At 43.6% G+C, this 21,785-nt stretch overlaps 1 protein-coding gene across 7 annotated transcripts in view; it reads right to left on the bottom strand.

Annotated features, from left to right (window-relative positions):
• Positions 1–21,012, bottom strand: part of TAFA5 (TAFA chemokine like family member 5) — a 501,003-nt gene extending 479,991 nt beyond the window's left edge. The window contains exon 1 of one of the 7 annotated variants that reach the window (XM_053253369.1): positions 19,044–21,012. In XM_053253369.1, coding sequence (XP_053109344.1) covers positions 19,044–19,188 — 145 coding nt within the window. In that variant the 5' untranslated portion in view covers positions 19,189–21,012. The remainder of the gene's footprint in view (positions 1–19,043) is intronic. The other 6 variants (XM_053253372.1, XM_053253374.1, XM_053253375.1 and 3 more) reach the window with 6 other exon arrangements.
• Between the last annotated feature and the right edge of the window lie 773 nt (positions 21,013–21,785).

The following is a 21,785-nucleotide window of genomic DNA, read 5'->3' as shown; positions in this document are numbered from 1 at the left end:
CAATAACTGATGTGCTGAATGAATATAGCATCTAAGAACTGGATGAATGCAAGGATTCAGCTTATTCAATATATCAAGCTTTCTGCATATCCAAAGTCTTCTAGGAAAAATCAGAGCTACCCTTTAAAATAATACCAGTCCACCAAGCTTTCTCACCAAAATCTAGTATTGATTGAGTTTGTAGGAATGATCTTCCATCTAATGTACCATATATTAAAAACCCTTGTCCATGGAGATATAAATTTTCATATGAAGAAAATTACTCAAAGTAATCCAATTAAAATTAAAAAGACAGCAGCAACTTCTTGCACACCCACAGCTCTCTTGCAGCCCTCCTTCTTGCACACCCACAGCTCTCCACAGCCCTCCTTCTGTCACTGGAAAGCCAAAGATCATGTTGACCATTGCAACTACTTTAAGTAATTTTCTCATGATGCCAGCCAGTATTCCCCATTTCAAAGCTGTGAAGTTAGAAGCGGCATGGATTACATGCCACTTACAATGGCCAGATTCAGATGTACGCTGTGACTGCAGTTAATCGCGACTGGTGTTACAATTCCTAACTCCAATTCACGCTGCAGATGTACAGCAAACCACAGCCAGCCCAACTCAAGGAGGGGGGCTCCTCCCTGCCACTTGGCCTCCCAGCCCAATCCCAGCCAGATCGTAGGCAAATCCCGGCCTGGCCACAATTGGCTACAATCTCCAAGGGGGCATGCCAAGTGTGATTGTGCATTTTTGGAGGACTCCACCCACCCTCATCAGGGGAAGGACACTGAAAGCCCTTTAAGTGGCCTGAAATGCCAGTGCTGCTTCTGCCAGCCATGCCACCACTGCCTCCCCAAATATCCCCACATCCTGAAAACCCCATGCAAATCATGCTGAAAGCACCATGCAAAATTCCCAGGAGGTTTGAGGGCCCAGAGGGGTGAAATAATAGGGGGGAAACCTCTCCCAAAATCTCTCTGAAGTCCTGCATGCACCCCAGAGGACATCTCTACACTCCACATTTGCCATAGCCTGGCTACATGCACAGACAAGGGGTTGGCCAATTGGACAGAAAATTCACTCAAGTTTCAAAAATCCTGGGTTTGGTCTGTCTGTGCACCATATGCAGATAAGTAGGTGCAGGGAATCACAGGACAGGGCACCTTCCTCTGCCCCCCTGAACCTGGGGCAGCTGGGTTGCCTTCAGGGGCTGCTGGCGATGGTGTACCTGTGAATAGGTGTGAATGGCCAGGAAGGGAACTAATTTCTGATGCACCTCGAGCCATCTTTGGGAGCAGGAAAATAGTCTCAGGGTTATGCCCACCCACTGCAACACAGTTCTTCTTGGAGCACTGACACGCTCGTGAGCGGGCATCATCAGCATGGACACTTAGTTGCCCCACTCATCATCATACCTTGATGAAGAGTAACCAGGGCCTTGCTCATGAGTAACCAGGGGTTATATCCCCCCCCATCAGGAAGTGACCTGGCCAACTTCCCTACCCTTTATTTATAAAAAATAGAACAGATCCCCACAAAACCTCCCCATCCTCTACCCATCTGTGGACATTTAAGTAACCAAATGCCATCTAGACACTCCCTTTCCTCTTGCCCTGGCACGTGTGTGCTATTGGTGGAGGGGTGGATACCAGCATGGACCTTTCCACCCATTCAAAATTCCCTTGTCCAAGTCCATCCTCATGCCATATGCAGATCTACAGGCATGGGGACTGACGGGAGAGGGGAGCTTCCATTCTCCAACCACTCCCAGAGAGTGGGGTGGCCATTCACAAGAGAACACATGTACACATGGACGGGTGGGCAGGCAAGGGGCACTGTTTCGCAGCAGTTTGTATGCAGTCCCCAAGACTAGTAATGTGGTCTCCAGGGTAGCACTCACCACAGCAGTGACCCAGAAACCATCCTTGCTCTGTTCATGGCCTGACACTCTCAGAAGGGAGGTGTCAAGTGGAGAAGGGGATGTTTTGCCATCTGCCATCTATCATAATAGATTTGTCTGGGCAATTCTCTCCTCTCCACTCTGATGGTCCATCTCATGGACCCTTCCACCCATTCAAAATTTCCAGTGCCATCCTGGCGTACTGCTCTGTGCAGGAAAGCTGTGTGGATGGGCACTTGGGCAGGAGCTGTTCTGGTCTCAGTGACTGCCGCCAAGCTATTGTTAAACCCTGCACCCTGCCAGCCCACCAGTGTGGAGATGTGCACCCCTGCCCATGCCCCCCGGGGCACTGCCACCATCCCAGGGCCACTGGAACCAGCAATACCTTCTCCCACCAAACTCTGCACTGGGAGATCTGCATGTGGCAGTACGCCAGGATGGCACTGGAAATTTTGAAACATTGTGGAGTACACATTGTGTAGTACACATTGTGTAGTACACTAGTACTATCATGTAAATTTGAAATTAGTCCTCACAGATGGTTCTTCTCATGAGGAAGATTTAGGGAGCAAATATTCCTACCAGGGGAAGGGGCTAGGCTCCCCTTCCCCACCCTTTCTGTGTGAAAAATAAAACTTGGCTGCTCCAAGGGAGCAGGGGAGCTTCCTCCTACCAGGGGAGCTTCCTCCTACCAGGGGAGCAGGGGAGCTTCCTCCTACCAGGGGAAGGGGCTAGGCTCCCCTTCCCCACCCTTTCTGTGTGAAAAATAAAACTTGGCTGCTCCAGCTTCCCTGCTTGCATCTGTCTTTTGGCTCCCCCCCCCCACCTCAGCCATTTCCCTTCCTCTTACCTCCTGGCACCATGATGGGGTGCCCTGCTTGTGCTGCCACCTGGGAGTGTTTGTGCTTGTGGACAGACATTACTATTGCTTCCTTCTCAGGGAGCAAAGCACTGAGTGCCCAAATTGTCATCCCGTGCCTTTGCCATGCAGCTTGCCAGATGGAGGGAGAAAGGGACGGAGTTTGAATGGGGGGGTGCCCCCAAGTGCCTGTGTGGCTTGACAGGCTGTGCAGCTTGACAGGCATGTTGGCATAGCTGTAACCTGGCAACTCCATAGCTGCATCGCTGACAGGAGGGATGTGGCCTTTTTTCTGAGTGGCTGACAGTAAGAAGTGCCAAAAGCATGGAGCTGCCACATCTCTGGGGCAGGTCTGCGCTGCTGTCTCTATGGTTGGGGTTTGGATATTGGTACAAAACTTCGGTTACAGCTGAGTCTGCATTCAGGCATAATGCTTCAGCAGCAAAACCACAGTTGTCAGCAGTGAAGCTTAGGTGAAACCAAAGGTCCCAATTGGAGTTTGGCAGTGAAAAACCAAGTTAGCTTTTGGCCTTTACCATGGTTTTGAACATTCAAGGATACTTCAGTTATGATCTTGGCCAGCTCTAATTGTGGCTATAGTGTATGTGTGAACAAGGCCAATGCCTTCATATTCACTACCATGTCTACGTCTAGAAACTAAAGCATAATTAGAAAGGGATGGTCTGAATATCTCCCATGAAGCAAGAAAAACAGGGAGGTCTTATCCTGAAGGAAAGCTGTATCTCTGTATATATGCAGCTATTTAGTACACTGCTGAAAACAATGTTTTTGAAGTTGTCAATGATAGTATGAAATTTCTATCATACTCTTCCAGACTACAATCATAGTTATTTTTCCTGCAAATTTCCAGCACCATCTGACTGGCCATTAGGGATGTGCAAACAGGCTCAAAACCAAACTGGTCTGAAGTCAAACTGGTTTGGTTTGAAGGCTTGGGTCAAGCTGAACCACCTCCAGTTCACCTCGACCCCAGACCAGACCCATTCAGGGCGAGGGGGGGTGGTCCACAAACATTTTTAGGTTAAAAAAATATTTTTTAGTTTCTTTTTTCAAATGGAGGCCACCACACATGCTCAATGGGCCTCTGCGTGACCTGGGCCAGATTCAGTTCAGTCCGGTCCGTGGGGCATTCGAGAAGGTGCCGGGCCGAATAGGCCTGGTCCGGGTCCAGTTCACACTGAAACCGAACTGCCCAGTTCTGTGCACACCTCTTCCGCTTCTTGTACACACCAAGCTGGGTCTCACGATCCGTGAGACCCAGTTTTGACAGAACTGTGGGGAGAGCGAGCTACGCCCACTCTCCCCGCAGACGAGCGCGCAGGAAGCTCTGGGCGGCCGGATCTGCTGCCCACACGATGGCTGGCTCTGAGCGGGGGCCGTGCGACCCCCAGAAGCCCCAGTATGCCCTGCGCAAGCACACAGGGCATACTGGGGAGACCCCCGAGCCAGGAGACTGCTTTTAAGCCTCCCGGCCGGGGGTCTACTCATGAGTAGGTGTGGCATGAAGGCACGCCGCGGCTACTCACGATTGTAAAAAGCAGGTTTGCAGGAGCGCTCGCTCCGTAAACCTGCTTTTTACGAGAGGTTCTAGAACGGGTTTGCCGCTCCAGAACCACCGGGCTTGGCTGCGAGCCCAGTGGTTCTGACGGTCAACAAAAATCGGGCTAGCCTCTGCTAGCCCGAATTTTGTTGATCGTGAGAAGCACCCCACAGTCTTGCAAGCTTTAACTCTTCTTTGTCCTGTATTCTTATTCTTTGGCCTCACATCAAGAAGGAAGCTTGCATGATTTTGGCAGTGCCACCTGCTGACCCATAGGGTTGTGCATGAAGTGTTTCGGTGCCTCATTACAGAGATGCTGAAAGGATTTGAGCCGCCCCAGCCAAATTGTTATGGCGGGGGGTGAGCAGAAACTTTAGAACAGGGATTCTCAACATTGGGTCCCCAGTTGTTATTGGACTTCAACTCCCATAATCCCCAGCAGGCTTTGGTTGGGGATTATGGGAATTGAAGTCCAATAGCATCTGGGGACCCAATGATCAGAATTTGTGCTTTAGAAGGAGGGAGATGGATCTTATCTGCCCTTCCCTTGCTCCTCCGCCACCCCACCACAGCATTGTGGGGGCAGCACAGCAGATGCAATGCACAGATTTTAATACTGTCAGGGGTGGAGCAGGAGTAATGGAAGGGCAGATAAGATCCTTTCATCCTTTTAAAGCTACCACTCTCCACCACTACCTCAAATGTGCATGAAAATGCTTCGTGCACATCCCTACTGGCCAGCTCTTGTATTCAGTGGCCTGAATACAAGCAAAATGTGGATAATTCTGAGCTGCTTTTGCACAAGACCACAAATACTTAAAGTAGAATGTCTTCACTCCAGAAACTTTACTTAGATTGGAAAGAATTAGGCTTGAAAGTAATTTAAATTGGAAACCAACACACAAGTGGTTCTGAGTTACCTGTGCTGTTGCAGGCTCCTAAGAAACCACTTACATTATGTTGCATAGCATGACAGCCAGGAATTTTAACCCAACCTTTTTTCTTTTAACGGAACCTCCTACTTTTGTGGAGATTGTGGGTTAATCACTGAATGCAGGAGTTGGCACTACCCAAATCATGCAAGCTCCCTGCTTGACATGTGATCAAAGAATAAGAATGTTGAAGGAAGAAGAGCAAAAGACTGTGAGATGCTGTCTATAGCCAGTCAGATCATGCTGACAAATTGTGGGAAAGTCTTCAATTTTTAGATCAGCAGTTGCGACTGCCTCATCTGGTGGCTACACATGGACAGGCCTTCTCTTTTGCTGCCCCGTGACTCTGGAATGTGCTACCTGCCAAAATAAGAACTTCTCCAACTTTTAAAAAGACTTTTCTGAAGACTTATTTGTTCACCCAAGCTTTTTAACCAGACTGTGGCTTTTAGTTGTTTTAAGGTCTTCATTTTTAATCTGTCTGATGTTGTAAAATGACCAGAGATGCAGGTTTGGGGCGATCTACAAATTTGGAAATAAATAAATAAAATATTTACTCTTGGAGCCCTTAGTTTGTACACTATTGTGGCAATGCTGTTACACTAGAATTACCAGCATCTCTTTGGGTCCATAAAAGCTAAATATTTAAACAATTGAGTCACATCAGCTCTTGGAGAAACTGTATTGCATTGCATAAATAAAAAGGGACTGCCATGCTAAAGTTCAAAAGTTTGCTTTTTACATAGAAAATAAGAACTTCCTGTTTTTAGAGTTGGAAAGGTAGAGGGGTGGGGGTGGGGAATTAAAAACAAAATGAAAATGTTCAGAGGAATAAGGTTTGCTGCATCTTAAGAGCATGCCATGGTTTAAGAAGATGACTTGCAGTGTGTGGTGGGGTAATCCAGTGCAAAACAAGCAACCAAAAGCAAAAAATAATCCCTATCTTGATGCTATATTTTTGACAAATAGGAATACTAAATACAATAGCAGGGAATACTAAATGTCTTTTCGAAGTCATGTAGAGTAGAAAGTTTCTCCTTTGCTATCTGGACAATAGCAGTAGCACAGAAGCCACATACAAGCTTCCAATGTGTGGCTTCATTCTTACTCATCATAAATCAGGGAAATTGAATGTATTCTTTGTTCACCATTAAATCTTTCATTATCTGTAAATGAATTAAGGGAGCCTACTCAACTGTTTACATCATGCTTTATCTTGGAGAGAAACTTTTTCAAAAGCCTGAATTTTTATTTTGCATAGTATGCTATTTGCCATTAATAGCTGTTCTAGAAATCCTAAAATATGATTTTTTTTTCATAAAAATGTTTAGGTAGATTCAAAAGCTACAAATCCCTGTAGAAAAATAACTATGGTTCCATGCAATTTCAGCAACCATAGTCATAGAGAGGGCAGCCCAGACCCATGCAGGATCACACTCGCTTCATGCCTGTGGCACTTCTAGCTAGCTGCCTCTCCAAGCACTTAACCCACCCCCATCTCAGATCCAGTGAAGCACTTGTCTGGCAATAGGATTACCGCCACATCCCATCCCAAGCTTCAAAGCCTATCAAAGAACGAAGTCACATGGGGACATGGCCTCTTCCCACTCTGTCACTTATTTCTCCCTCCTGGCAGTCAGGAGAGAAAGAGGACAGGATGGCAAGACAAGCAATGTGCTTAGTTTTCTGTAAATGAAGCGATTAAGATGTATGTTCACAAGCAGTCACAGTGGCAACACAGAGTAACCCCATTAGATGGTTGGGATGGGAACATATGGCAGGGCAGTGATACCAGGGGTTGGGTTTAAAGGGCAGCCCCACCCTGAAATTCTTGACTGGATGAGTTCTATTTTTTTGCACAGTGATGTTGGGGAAGGCGGGTCATCTTCTTCTCCTTGGGGAAACATATGAGGTCCCTAGGCTTACCCATGAGAAGGGCTGGGCAGCAGGATCAGCACTGCCAACAGTGAAAGGGGAGATTCCACTTCTGATTCACTGCTCAGGATGCAGTTCCTGAGCAGACCACTCATTCATGAGAGTGTAAGGTCATGGGGATACCCGTTCACAGCTCATGAAAAGAACCGCTTGTGGGGACAGGGGTGTCAGGCAGAATTGCTAATGATGTGCGATGATATTCCTTCTCCCACAGGACACTCTCTCACCCAAGAGTGTCAGGCCATGGGGACACGCATGTGGGGCAGATGGCAGATGCGACCCAGCCAGGTTGCATGTGTCCATTCCCTTGCTTGTGTGGCCTTGGTCATGACTCAGCCACATAGGGCCCATTGCGCATGTGTGGGGGTCTCCAAAATGGCTGCCGCGATGGGGGCAAGGTCCTGAAAGGGCCAAAGATTGCCCAAAGCAGACCCTTTTATACATAATTAAGGCCGGCCAGCAGGCCCTCTAGGAGACGGATCACATGGATCTGGGGACCCTCAAGTCTGCGCCTAATGGTGCCCCCATGTGCCTACAGTGTGACTGGTAGAAATAATCTAACCAGTCGTGCTAACTATTATTCAAATATAAAAATGAATAAATGATGCAGTTTAATTGCAGATTTTATTTTAAAACACCTTTAGGCAGACAATCTCAGCTGATTTAGACAATGTCAAAGTGTCACCTGTAGTTCGGCAATACCCACAAAAAAGCTTTCAAGCATCCTTGGCTCATGTGCTCTCCCTTCCTTTCACGAGTAGCAGTTCCTTCCTTCCCTTCTTTGGGGACAAAGCCGCTCCCCGCCCCCTTCGCTGCATCAGGCAAGCAGGGGGCGGAGTTGTGGGACCAGCCCAAGAGGCAGGCATTCAGGCCACCATTTTTGTTCCCCTTATGTGTTGTGGGTGGACCAATCAGAGCACCTGAGTGCCTGCATAAGTGGCCAGCTCCATCTGTTCTTCTCAGGTGCTCTCCAGGCAGTCACCCTCATGCCCATCCCTTGATTCAGTGGGGGATATTCCAGTTGCCCTTTGAAGCCAAGTAGGAATTTTCTGGGTCTCGGCTGATTGGCTGTGGTTGGGGCCTGTTTTCCGAGTACTTCTCACTGTCTTTGTTAAGGTTGTCACTGGGTTATTTGGTCACTTGCAGTTGAGGGCAAGTTGGGGAAATTTAATTTACAATGGTGTTGGGCTGGAGGGTCGTTATGGTGAGTGGGAATATGAAGGAAGGCTTGGTGATCTCATGACTCTCGGGCTGATTCCACTCTCACTTGGATGCATGCCAGCAAATGCCGCTCAGTGCCTCTCAACCTGGGTTGAGGTGGGCAAGCATGCATCCCCTCATCGGGGGTAACCTCATGGTCGAGATAAGGCTTGGACCGGTTCCGAGCCGAATCAAAGCCCAGTCCTTCGCCCTCCTGTGGGCATACCTCCTATGAGATTGACTCACATAGGGGATACCCGCACTTTAGTTCAATTCCTCATTGCACATTTATAATTATTTAATAAAGTGGCCCTAGTTTCTTCCAACTATGTGTGTCCTGTCATTATTTAGGTCTGGTTTCACAAAGAATAGCTTGCCACTTTATCTGATGGGAATAATTGTATTAGAGGTGGTCAGGGGAATGTACAAGCCCAGAGATGACTGAAGGTTCATTGTCATATGTCAACTCAAACCATGGTTTGTTATTACAGTAGAACAAGCCCTCTTACTCACTCAACTACACATAAATTTTAAAAATAAGTTAAGCTATCAGGCTGTTGCTCCCATATGCTGTAGAATGAACCATTATTAATTTTAATTACTACATGAACCTCTTAACATAGTAGTGGATAGTGAAGCATGTCAGTAAGAGAAAAGGAAGAAAGCTTTAAAAATAATCAAAAGGAGGCATTCTTAGATTCTGGAACATCAGTTTCCATGGAAGCAAGAAAGAGCCTGATCACATAATGAGCTAAATTATCAGCCCTAGGTGTTTGACTTATTATAAATGGGGATGGGAATAATTAATTCATATGTGGTGTCATTCACCACACACAACCCCAAATGCCATCTGGTATGACTGCTTAGTTTCTCTAAATATGGGGGGGAAATACTATAATTGTCTATATAATTTTCCTTTCTGATTGTGCCACGCAGATAAGTTATTTATAGGACTCCAAAGTAACATAGCAAAGCTTTAAAAAGAGTGCTGTCAAAAGGCCACAGTTTTATTCATAGAAAATGATTTTCTAAAATATCACCACAATGTTTTCCTCAATCATTGGTTTAGGCATGGTCCGCACATGTGAGTATATCACTTGAGTTTTCCAAGCTTGATTATTATACACATTAAGGATGGCAGCTGAATGAGTGAATTACTGCACTCAAAACCACTGGGCAGCATTCCAGCTTGTTCCTCCACAAGCAGAAGAATATCTGCTGGGTGATTCAGATGATCCTCTCTTCCCTCTGCAATCAGTCCCTGTGTCCACCCCACCCCATATGTACCTGATGGTTGGGCATCATCAAACCCTGTAGGGATAGAAGGAGTAGAGGGCAGAAGAAGTATAGGAAATGTTAGCAAAAACAGCCCATCCAGCTCTTGCAGAAGCTGAATTTCTTCCATTTGTGGAAGTACAAGATGAATTTGAAAACTGATATGAAATTACAGTTACATTAAAAATAAAAACATCCAGCTGCAAATGAGAGGTAAGGTGCTTACAAGGAAGGATAGAAACTACCACCAGCATTTAATATGGAAACCATGAATTCTTCCATTGTCATGTGGCAAATAATATAATTTAGAATTAGGATGGTCCAACACAAGGTTTCTATTTTTCAAACATTCTCTGTATTGTCCATGGACAACAATTGTCTGTGAAGAGACAGTTTGATTGGAGCCTTAAGCTAAATCTTTAAAGTAGCATCACTGTAGGAATCTTTTACAAGGATTAGTCATTCATCACGACAGTCACTTGAGCAAAGACAAGCACCCTTATGTGCTATGTGAAAAGGCCTGGTAAATAGATTAAAGTTCTGATACCTCACTTCTAACACACATATTTACTTGGAAGGTAGAGACATTTTAATGAACTTGTCTTGCAAGTATGCTTAGAACACGAGTTTTAAAAGACTACAGAGCTCAACAGAATTCATTATATAGCCAGCAATGTAGACTCATGACAACATTGTGTTGTCATATTGGATTAAACTTATTTTAATAAAAAGGAAGCAGTAGCTGAGGATACCATACAAATATACATGAATCTCAACCCTCTAGAACTTCACCAGTAAGACAACTAGTTGACTCTATAGGGCCAACTTATTTTAAAAAGTAGAAACCACAGTCATTCATTCAAAGAAAAGGACTGAAAAGATTCTGTTCTCTCTCCCCACACTGATAGGACCTCAGCTTCCAATGATCACTTTCATATGGTAATAGCTATTTTACAGATACATCCCCAATCCATGCTGGAGTTCACCATATTCTTCATAACACAAGTGTGCAGAAGTTTATCTTTGCAAATAACAACTCTCTTACACCAGTTTTGTTGTAAGATGCCCTTCATAATTATGGAGAAAAATCCAATACTTTAGTCAGTGATCTTCACTATTTTTTCCAGCATGGGCCACATTGCCAAAACACCTTCAATACAAGAGCCATTTGCCACTGCACAGTACTGCACTCTTCTCAGTGCTGAGAGGGCCCTTTAAGAGAGAAACATAGGAAGCTGCCAGATACTGAGTCAGACCATTGGTCTATCTAGCTCAGTATTGTGAACACAGACTGGCAGCAGCTTCTCCAAGGTTGCAGGCAGAAATCTCTCTCACCCCTATCTTGGAGATGCCAGGGAGGGAACTTGAAACCTTCTGCTCTTCCCAGAGCAGCTCCATCCCCTGAGGGGAAGATCTTACAGTGCTCACACTTCTAGTCTCCCTTTCATATGCAACCAAGGTGGACCTTGCTTAGCTAAGGGGACAAGTCATGCTTGCTACCACAGAACCAGCTCTTGTGGTAGCAAGTTGGAGCCCTTTCTTATGAGCACTATGGGGAAAGTGCTGGGAAAGGCTACATTTCCCAGCACTTGGTGTGTGCCTTCCAAGGTGGTGCAAAAACTCAATGTGCTCAGTTTCCTTTAAAGGATGTGTCCCCCTGCAACCCAGCCACTGGGAAGAACGCAGCACTGTACAGTGAGAATGGTTGTCTCTGCCTGGTGCCAGACTTCAGTTGCACTTCAGCTGAAGCTTCACACAGGCCCAATTGTAGGGGGGTCGGGGGTGGGTGGGCTGTACTTAAGGTTGACAAGTGCTGCCACTGGCTCCAGGGCCTTACAATAAAGAACACTATTTTAGCCAGCAGAAGGTTTTGGAAATTCTAACATAAATAACCCATAAGATACCAGTCTTGTGCTACTGTGTTGACAGGGTAGTCTGGCAAACATTTTCCCCACATAGAACTTTTACAAACTATATTTCCTGGGTTAAGAACAATATTGCTTAACCAAGCTGGAATGAAATCAATCAAAATGATTCAGATTATACTTTTTGAGCAAAGTTATTTGCAGCAGGTAAGAAAATTACAGCAGAATCCCAAGTTAATGACCTCTGCAAACAAAGCATGGTGACACAGGACACTTGAGACACTGGATTGTGGGACAGTTATCAGGCATGGCAAAACAACCCACCAGCATTTCTTAAGGATGACCTGATTCTGAAGGAAGGTGAAGTGGCATCACACTGCTTTTCCTCTTCCCTTCCTAGCAGAAAACAAACAAACAAAAAGGAAAGAGATCTTAAAGGAATTGGTGGGGTGGTGGTGAGGGTGATCTTAATAAAGGGTGGGGGGACCATTTGCTGCTCTGCTCCATGCAGCAAATATTATGGGCTGGTACTGTTAGTCATACTAAATTTTATGTGACTATAATTATATGGGAGGTGTGCACATTCAATTAAAAGGTTGTCCCAAAGATAGGTTCAGGAAAATGTATCAAAAGTGTTCAGATTAAGTGTTGGGACTTCATATTATATGGTACCATGTAATCAGCTCCATTGCCTTTTATCAGAACATTTTCCAGTGCAGTTTGGATACAGTGGCTGACAGGTGGTATTTTGCAGAGGTCATTAATTTTCAAGTACCTTTTTTAATTCAAAAGTATGCCCTCAAAAAAAGGAGCATCTGGGATGTCATATAAAAGATATGACAGTTTTTATGCTTTGCTTTTCTAATATGATGAAGTTATCATCATCATAATATTTTCAAATAACTATAATAAATCTGACTGAGAAACAGGCTGAGAAGGGAAGGCTGATATGAATTCTTGAAAAAAGGCTACATATGCAAACAACAAAAGCATTGTAACCTCCCCCCCCCCACACACACACACACAAATATAAAGGAACAGAATAAAACAACCATCCTACCAAAAAGGTATTGCAAAAATTTTGAAAACTTGCTAACATTTGGCACCGGACTACAGTGACCTTGTACAGGTATTGTTTTCACAGCCTTTTAATATACTATGTGAAGGAAGCTATAGTTTCAGTATAGTAGATTGAGAAGGCAAGTCTTAGTCTTTTACTGTGTGTCCTAATTAGAGCTCTCCCCATGACAAGTAGTTATGCTCCACCTCCTTTCCTGCCACTCCCAATTACCAAGATATACTCTGCCCAAAGACAAACTCCTTTTCTCACATACAAGGAAAGGTACATGTTATTCTTCAGGCCTCAGATGATATTGGGGTAGACTGTACCACATTTCAGATTTTTTTAAAAAAATTATAAATGAGGTCCCCCATGCCCCCACCCCCGGCAACTTCCTGCAACTCCACGTTCCAGATAGGGATCAGATTAAGTGACCTGTGGCATTTCATTCCCCAACCCCCTGCAATATTTTTTTTAAAATTGCAATTTATGCTTAAGATGGATTTGGAAGTATATTATACCCCTTCTGCATTGTACGGGAATTTGAAGTACTATGCACTTACAAAGCTAGGCATTAAAGATATCCCACCTGCTATTTTAATGTATTGCTCTTTATTCCTATAGGTATTTAGCTCAGAACCTGTTCTTTCCAGTGTGAGAAAGGGTCACATTGTCTGAAATATACAGCCCATTCTTTCCTTTCCTTTCATTTCTGTGTGTACAAACATATCACCACAATAAGGGGTGTGTGTGTTTGTGTAAATAATGCCCCAAAGATTAAGTACCCTGTTACAAACCTGAATTGTGGTTACATGTTTTTATTACTTAGAACTTTCTTTGGAAACTTAAGAACTGTTTTCCCCCCAAATCACAGCATTTTGAAGAGTTCATGTTAAACTATTGTTACTCGTTTTATTTTGAGGGGTATTTTGATCCCAAAGGTTTGCAAGCGCATTACAGCCTCATCACAGTGAATGGCCAGATTTAATGACAACCCTCAATCAAGACTCTTCAGATGATCCTTGCAATTGGTTTCCATACATATTATCTCTAGACAAAGTATCTAGATGAACCTTTATTTCAGCTATCAAGGCGTCAATAGGCCACTGAAGCCACAAACTACCTGATCAGAATGCTTTGGAAGGATGGATTAGAGATGTTGAAGCTTGTTTCAAAGAAGGAGAAACTAAAATTTCTCTAATAAGTCAAAGATATAAATACAGGTGGGTAGGCTGCTTCTTCCATATCCCTGCTGCTATCTCTGCTGCTCCTGCATTTGCATTTGGCTTCTGATAAGCAAAACAAGCATGGCAGACACCCTGCTGGAGAAGAACTTGCCAAAAGTGTCTTGGAGAATAGCTCTGAATCAGACTGGTGTCTGTGAGCAGGGAGGGAGGACTTCAGTGACTTAACTGCATCTGCAGAAAAGGGGGATATTTCATTTGTGTACATGCATAGGTGACCGGAAATGACAGCAGTGACAATTTTGTTTAGATGTAAAAGTTATGCTAACACTGTTAAAGTGGGTGTCATTTTTAAAAATATTGTTGAAGTTATGCTCTTTATATTTTAAAAAATAATGTGCTATGTAATACCCTAAAGACTTATGGGTTATTGTTGACCACAATTACTTCTTTGATATGCTACTCCATCACAGAAATATATGAGAGAGTTGCTTTAGATGTTGTAGTTGGTGTCATGCTTAATGCAGACCTCCAGATTTTAACATTTTCTGAATAACTTCGGGTGTTTGGGGTTTTTTTTTGCTCCAAACCAAAACTATCCAGTCACTATTTGGTGATGATCCAAGGATGAGCATGAGTATGCCCTCCTTACCAATGTTCCCTCTAATTTTTTTTAATCTGTGTCCAGAATGAGTTTTGTGCTAGGTGAAAGTGTCAAAGCAGTGTGTGTGTGTTCACATGCATTCAGAATGGGGCACATTTTTCTGTGCACACACATGCGCATGCCTTAGAAGGAACACTGCTCCTTACCTATACCAACTTGGTAGCATCAGACCTCTGAGACCATATTGGAGTGATCCACGATACTGGGCCTTCATCACCACTATCAGCCCAGTTTTAAGGAGAGACAGTGCCCATGTAAGAATGAGCCACTGCATAATTAGACTAATTAATTAATAATTAATATATCATAATTAGACTAGAATTACCAGACTGGGAAGACAGATCCACACTTTCCACACCAGTCAGGTAATGTTAAAAGGGTTGTTCAATTATTCTACAATGACAGCTTTATCCCATAATTAGGATTGTATTTGATCAGATAATAGTCTATTTGACTATTTGACTATCAGATAATAGTCAATTAGAGATGCCACAGTAATCCACCAAGTTTCATTTAAAAGGCTGATATAGTAGTTCTGCTTATAAGTATCCTGGACCATCCTTATGCTATCCAATTTAATTTCCATCGGGGCGGGAGTTGGCAGCCAAATGTGCAAATGTTTGTGCATGCTCAGGGAAGAAGTTAGATCTGGCTGCCAAAAACAGCAGAGCAACTGCCACCTTGTTCCCAACTTCTGGTATGCGCCTATAGATCTTCACTCTATATATGTTTTAAATCTCTTGCCAATGTTATTTTTACAAAGAAGGATCTTCTCTGAAGAAAATAAGCCGGCAGCTGGAACATTGCTCAAGCAAGTGGGGAGTAAACCAACACACAGCTTTTTCAATCAGTTGATAAATTACACAGAAACTGTAGATATCCTAGATGCCTCCCAGTTTCCACGATATCTGACACCTCAGGGTGGAACTATGGAAATAAAATGGTACAGAAATAAAATCCACATAATTCACCTTCAGTATCAGAAGTGCACATTGGTGGTCCTAAGGCACTTGGAGGAATAGTAATTTCTTTACAGGTAACACACAGCAGTCTCTAAAACTGGTTGTGAGACAACAGTCAAGAGAGAGATCCTTAAAGAATGCACAGATTTTTTTTTTTAATGTGCTCATTTTCAACAGATATTTATTTTAAATTTCAAATACTGCAGAAGTTGGTACGCCACATCTGTTTGCTACACAAACAAACTTCACATAAACCCCAGAGATCCTAATGGAAAACTATGCACAGCAAACTACTTCCTCCTGCCTCCAGCAATGCATTAAAAAAAATCAGTTTATAATATAGAACCATCAATGTTGCTTCTATATGTGCTGTTCAGTGACACATTATTGCCTCTTTGTGTTGCACCACCAGTTAAGATTCTGTGCAAGCTACAGTTCTACACTAGAGTAGTTGTAGGAAGTTTTCCGCAACTGAACAAATATAGCTTTTCCATTTTTAACTTTTATTTAGTCATATATATGATCAGTCTAGCATCTCAGTAACTGTTTAATGAAGTAATCTGTGAATTCACTTAGTTATATATAAAATTTATCTGTGTTACCCAGTTATATTGGTGGTATAGATATATGTTTTGTGATGTATTAAATAACTGATATGCTGGATTAAAAAAAAAAATCTCCATTAATATTTATCCCAAGTCCGCTACAGTTTATTGAGTTTGCAGAATTAGATTCTATTAGAGGCCAGGTGCCAATATTCTTATCCATTGTGGCAACTGCAAGACTGACAGACTGCTCAACATAAACTTAAGATTTTGATTATTTTAATTGAAAATAGAAACATTTTACAGATTTTTTTAAATGAAGAAAGTTACCCACTTCCAGCTCCTACCATTGCTTCTAACTAAGAACCTTCATAACTCTGGCTATTTTTCTTACAGAGGAAATGCTCGATAAAGGTTTATCACTATAGCAACTAACCTAATTGGTCTAGTACAGGTCTCTCCTACAACCATTGGGTGGAGCCACTATCCCTAAACATAAGGGAAACATTTAAGGAAAGAACTGCTAGATTCTCATCTTTGGGGACAGAAGGAACATCTATCATTTCAATAAATTAAAGAATATGCATGATTATACATAGACGTGTGTTAATTTAAATGATGTTTTATAATAATTCTGAGCTAAATTGATATTACAGTCTTTATCACTGCATCTTCTCAAGGACACATTACCCTGAATAAAAATATCAACAGAAGTGGGGGGGAATGAAAGCAAGGGAACAAGGAGAAGAAACAGTTTTTCTGTTATGTCAGAGTACCTTTTGTCAAATACATATTCATGAATAAGAAAATACTTTTCAAATCTGCTTTTGTTGTAAACTATTTATGTTCTTTGTATTTACTGCAGTGGATATATTTCTAAAACGACAAGCATTTTAAGACTCAGGAGCTGTGTAAAGAGTTTTGCAGATGTTCATATGCCCTAATCTATGACAAATATTGAGTAACAGCTAGTTTTTTACAGAGTTGGAAGGGCTGATCTGGAGAGGGAATTGTGGGATGCATTTGCACTCATATTTCTCCACCACACAAACATAACTTCTGGTTTTTTTCTCAAACAAGGATAGGTTACTAACAGTTCTTCAAGCACTATAACAGTCCAGTGCTATGCAATCAATAGCTACATTTCAAGACTGTACATTCAGTCATTGAGTCACAAAAGAGTTTAAGTGGTGGAGTCTTGACATTGCATGTTGTAGACTGTCTAAAATGTGTTTGCTTAGAGTTCTAATAAGATATATATGGCATGTTTTTTGTCAATTAGTCTAGGATGTTTTTGCATAAAAGTTAATTAGTGATTCTTTATCAATGAACATATTGTGAGACTGCCTCTAACAATGAAATGGGGTAAGTGGACAAAAACCAAAACAAATGCAAAAATTCTACCTTTCAAGATCTTGAGAAAGATCATATTCACCATCTTATTTAGATAAAACAACAAGCTCTCTAAACTATCTTTCAAAAGTTATTGTATTTATTTATCAGTGTACTGAAGAGATATACAAGAAACTTCCTACTATCCTCCTCTAATGGACATTTAACATGAGAATTGGAAACAATGTAGTAGAAGGGTATTATAAGATATACTTTACAATGACCAATATACATTTGCTGGTCATACTAACACAGAGTTTCAAATCAAATGCATGATGTTGATCACTTATGTACTATCACCTAAAGTGTACATAAAGTCAGACACCTATTTAAGGAAATGCTCTGGCTGAAAATCCAGTACAGTCCTGAATTGCAAAGTGTCCTTGCAAAATTTCAAGCAATGCTAGATTGATTCTTTGGAAATTACTACAAGCCTTTACTTTACAGAAATCACAGAAAAGATTCAAAAAGTATCATGGAACACGGACAGATGAATTAAGCTTTTATAACTCACTGTAATTTCCTTACAGCATTGGGTGATGAATGGGAAGTCTAATAAGGTTAAAAAGAGTGGAAGAATATAAAATACCTTTTCTGCTTCCCATATTTTTTGAGAGGGCGAACCCATATATTCTGGGTTTAGGAAAATATGAGCATAACATAAGCAGCAATGTTTAATTATTTTCTTTGCATTATTAAAAAAACAAAACGGTTCCAGTGACATGCTAGTGCTCAGACTTTTGTGATCATCGCAAATGGAAGCTTCTTGATCAGCTTCAATTTGTTTTTAAGGCAACTCAGAACTACACAGGTACCCAATTGTGTAGTTTCCTGCTGAGCTAAGAAAATAGCATTCTCTTTGTTGCAGAATAGTTCATTTGGCAGCCTTTTCCTTTGTAGCAGGCCAAACATGTCCTACTATATATTTGCATAACAACTTTCACTGATCAGAATTATACAGTATCATACTTCAGAACAACAAACATTTTAAGCAGAAGTAGAACCATTTCTGTCAACAGTTGTAAACCACTGTTTGATGCTTCACAGACTTATATTTTAGTTATTTTTAAAAGTCTGAAGCTAGCATACAAAAGAAAAAGTAAATGGTAAATCACATTACTAGACAATTCATGAAGGACTTCTAATAACATTGGGAAGATAAGACTAGGGAAGTTCTCCTGCAGTTCCAAAGTCAACTAATACAGCTAAAGTGGGCTGGGCTGAGAATGTAACTAAGCAATTGCATAAGATGTTGGGCAACATCAAGACTTTTGTCAGATGAACAAGTTTTTTTTTTTTGCCACTAAAGGAACATAAGCTTCAGCTTCTTACTTCACCAACACAAATAGATTGAAATCAATCACATATACATGTGATTCAAAAAGGAAACATACTTGCAGTTGTGGGCAACAAATAAAGTGTTCAGAACACTAGAGCAGCTACATGACTTAGTTACATAGTCCATGAGAAAAAACAGGATTTTACAAAGTGTATAAAATAACACTCAGGTTTCAAAGAGAAACAGTGGGTCCACCTGCTTCTTTAAACAGTTTTTTATGAGTGAAAATTACCGAGTCACTTTAGTTTAATATTGATATATTATTATTATTCTTTTGAAAACAGCCTACAAGCATTAGCTTCCCCCCTCCAAAATAAAAGTCAAGCCAAAAGAGGACGCGGATTTGCATCCAACACAAACATCTGGTCGTGGCTGTACTTACTGCAGTAGGCTATCAGGAGACCAACCAAGATCATAATTGCCCAGAAAGTTGAGGATGCGCTTGGCAGAGCGTTAGCATCTTTCCCGCTGCTTCTCCTGGGAGATGGAGCCATTGAAGCCACCACGTCCCCAAAGCCAAAGAGCATCAGGTAAGTCTCACCAGCCACCTCTCCCTTCGACTGACCGCCTTTCGCCACGTGTAATCCCAAAGAGAAACATCTTCCAAGCGCCACAGCGGCTCAGCATCAACAACCACCCTGTGGTGTTGCAGGAAGCATCTTCAGCCCAGCCAAGCAAAACGGGACGCTAGAGCGGGCAACGACCTCTTGGGTTGTAGTTCCTCCGATGACAAAGATTCATTGGGAAGACCTAAACTTAAAACAAAACAGCAGCCGCAGGACTAAAAGACGTCTTTGTTTAGTTTGGTGTCCAATTTTTTAAAGAGGGATAGTTCTCCCCCGCCCTCGCCCTCTTACAGAAAATCCCGTCAAATAAGATCAAACGGTATAGGAAGAGAAGGCGGCTGCACGATGCCTTGGAGTTAAACCTCGCGTCAGTGAGCCACGTCTTCAGAAGTCAGCCCACAGGTGCTGAGGAGGAACATACCCAGAAGTCACCCAAATGAGGGCTCCTTGCCCACAAACGGAGTAAGGGGACACCGAGCTGTTAACTCCACAAAGGCAAGAAAACAGAGGACATCCTTCTACAGACCGGGGGGAGGGGGGGGGGACGAAGACAGCGAGAGGTCGCGAATAAGCCGTCAGCAGCTTCTGCCCGAGGAGGACAAATGACTCCTCCACCACCTCCGAAAACTCAAACAAGGGAAAGAACCGTCGGTCGCGTTCACAGCCAACGGAGTGGAAAGGGCGACAGCGCGCACTGCCTCCCTGCCCGCAGCCAACTTCACGCGGAGGCACGCGCGCTGCTGCCTGCCCTCGCACTTGTAGCTTTGCCCCCGCCAAAGCAAGCGTCGTCCTCGCGGCAGCCGCCTTTAAAAGTGTCGAGGAGCTGAGATGCTGGCCACGCCTACAGGTGCAGCTTTGCCCTCTGCAACACCGGCGCCACACAGCGCCTTCTTTTCACTCGGCGTCCCTCGGGTCAAGCCGGGATGCGCAGCGGAGTCATCCCACCTTCACCAGAGCGGGCTGCTGTCAGGCGCTTTTTGTCCCCGTCGCCCATTTTCAGGCCCCGTCGGCTTTGTACCGTCTCAATCCGCAGTGGAAGCTCTTTTCCCCCACACGCACGGTGGCTCCTTCTCGCTGAGAGTGCAGCTGTTGCCGTTTCTGGCCAGCAGCTCCGTCGGCTGAGCAATTCTCACTCAGCTCGCCCGGCGACTCCTCTGGCACTACCGCCACGGTTAACCCTCGCCTGTAACGCAAAAGGTCTTTAGCCGAAGCAGCCCGTCTTCTTCCCCGCTCCCCCCGCGGTGGCTGGAGTGCGGGCAGGGCAAGCCAAGACAGAGCGCGCGCTCTCTTAATTCAGATGGCAGATTTGGAGGGTGGCACGCGGCTGTCGCCGGGCTGGTCTCGTGAAGCCCCCTCCTCCCTCCGCTGCGGCTGTTTCAGGGGATGTTTGTGCTGCAAAAGGAGAGAAAGAGCGCGCGAAGGAACGAAGGAACGAACGGAATACTGGTTAAGAATCTCGAACGCATGATCTAGGCTGGTCACAGAAAGCGGCAGGAAGGAAACTGAGGGAACATCTGGGAGGCTTACATTACATTTCGGTTTTACGTATGTGTTTCCAGAGTAAGTCCCAATGGAACTTACTCTTAAGCAGATGTGCACATATAGGCTTTCAGTCTTAACGCATCCGATCTGACTTGCCGGTGAATGTGACGACGGCAGGGAATGAGCACAGCGCTTCACGGGGCCAGATCTCTGGCCAAGGCTGCGGACCCTGCGCCTTTACTTGGAGGAAGCAAGCCACACTGAAGTCAGGAGAACTTTCGTCTGACTAAGCATGCATACGATCTGGCTTCCAGGCTCTTGCTGAAAACAGCGCCCACGTCCAGGTCCAGCCTTGCAACCAAGAATACATTCTGACTCACACAGTCCGACCTGAAAGACCCGCCTTGTGCCTTATCCTTAAGGTGTTTGGATGAAAACCTGATTGATTTTAGTGGGATTTGTTTTCTAGTGAATGTGCATGGGGTTGCAGCAGTGAAGCCCAATTCTAGGCATATTTGGTGGAAGTAAGTACCATTGAATTCCATGGGACTTCTTCTGGGAGTCCATGGTAAGTGTACTTAGAAATTGTAGCCTCACATCCTGATCCCATTCATATTTACTCAGGAGGAAGACTACTAAGTTACTTCCAAGTAAGTAAGCAAGCATAGGATTTCAGCCTTGCTACCAGAGCCTACAGAGATGTAAATTCCAATTGAATTCTATGGGGTGCATCAGATTGTGATCTTGGACTTACTTATAGTAAATGTACATCATTTTCGGTGAATTGTGCATCGGATTGTGGACTTGGGCTCACTTAGCTCTCAGAAAGCCCCATTAAAGAATGGAGATGGTAGAACTCGCCTCTAAGTGCGCCTTCAGATGTGCTCCTTGTAGAGCCACTCTAGTTGCTGCTTTTCTGCTATATGAGGAGCAAGCAGAATCACATCATTACTCATAAATTGCAGTAAATATTGTATGCTTTTTGGACACGATAGGTTGATCCTGCCCCATTACTCCTATTTCTGTTGTATTGTGCTATATCTGGGCATGGCCTCTCAAAAGGAAAAAGGAAATGG

The sequence above is a fragment of the Hemicordylus capensis genome, chromosome 5, assembly GCF_027244095.1.
Source record: "Hemicordylus capensis ecotype Gifberg chromosome 5, rHemCap1.1.pri, whole genome shotgun sequence".
Classification (NCBI taxonomy): Eukaryota; Metazoa; Chordata; class Lepidosauria; order Squamata; family Cordylidae; genus Hemicordylus; species Hemicordylus capensis.
Note: the sequence above shows the minus strand (reverse complement) of the source record. Positions and strands in the feature narration are given on the sequence as shown.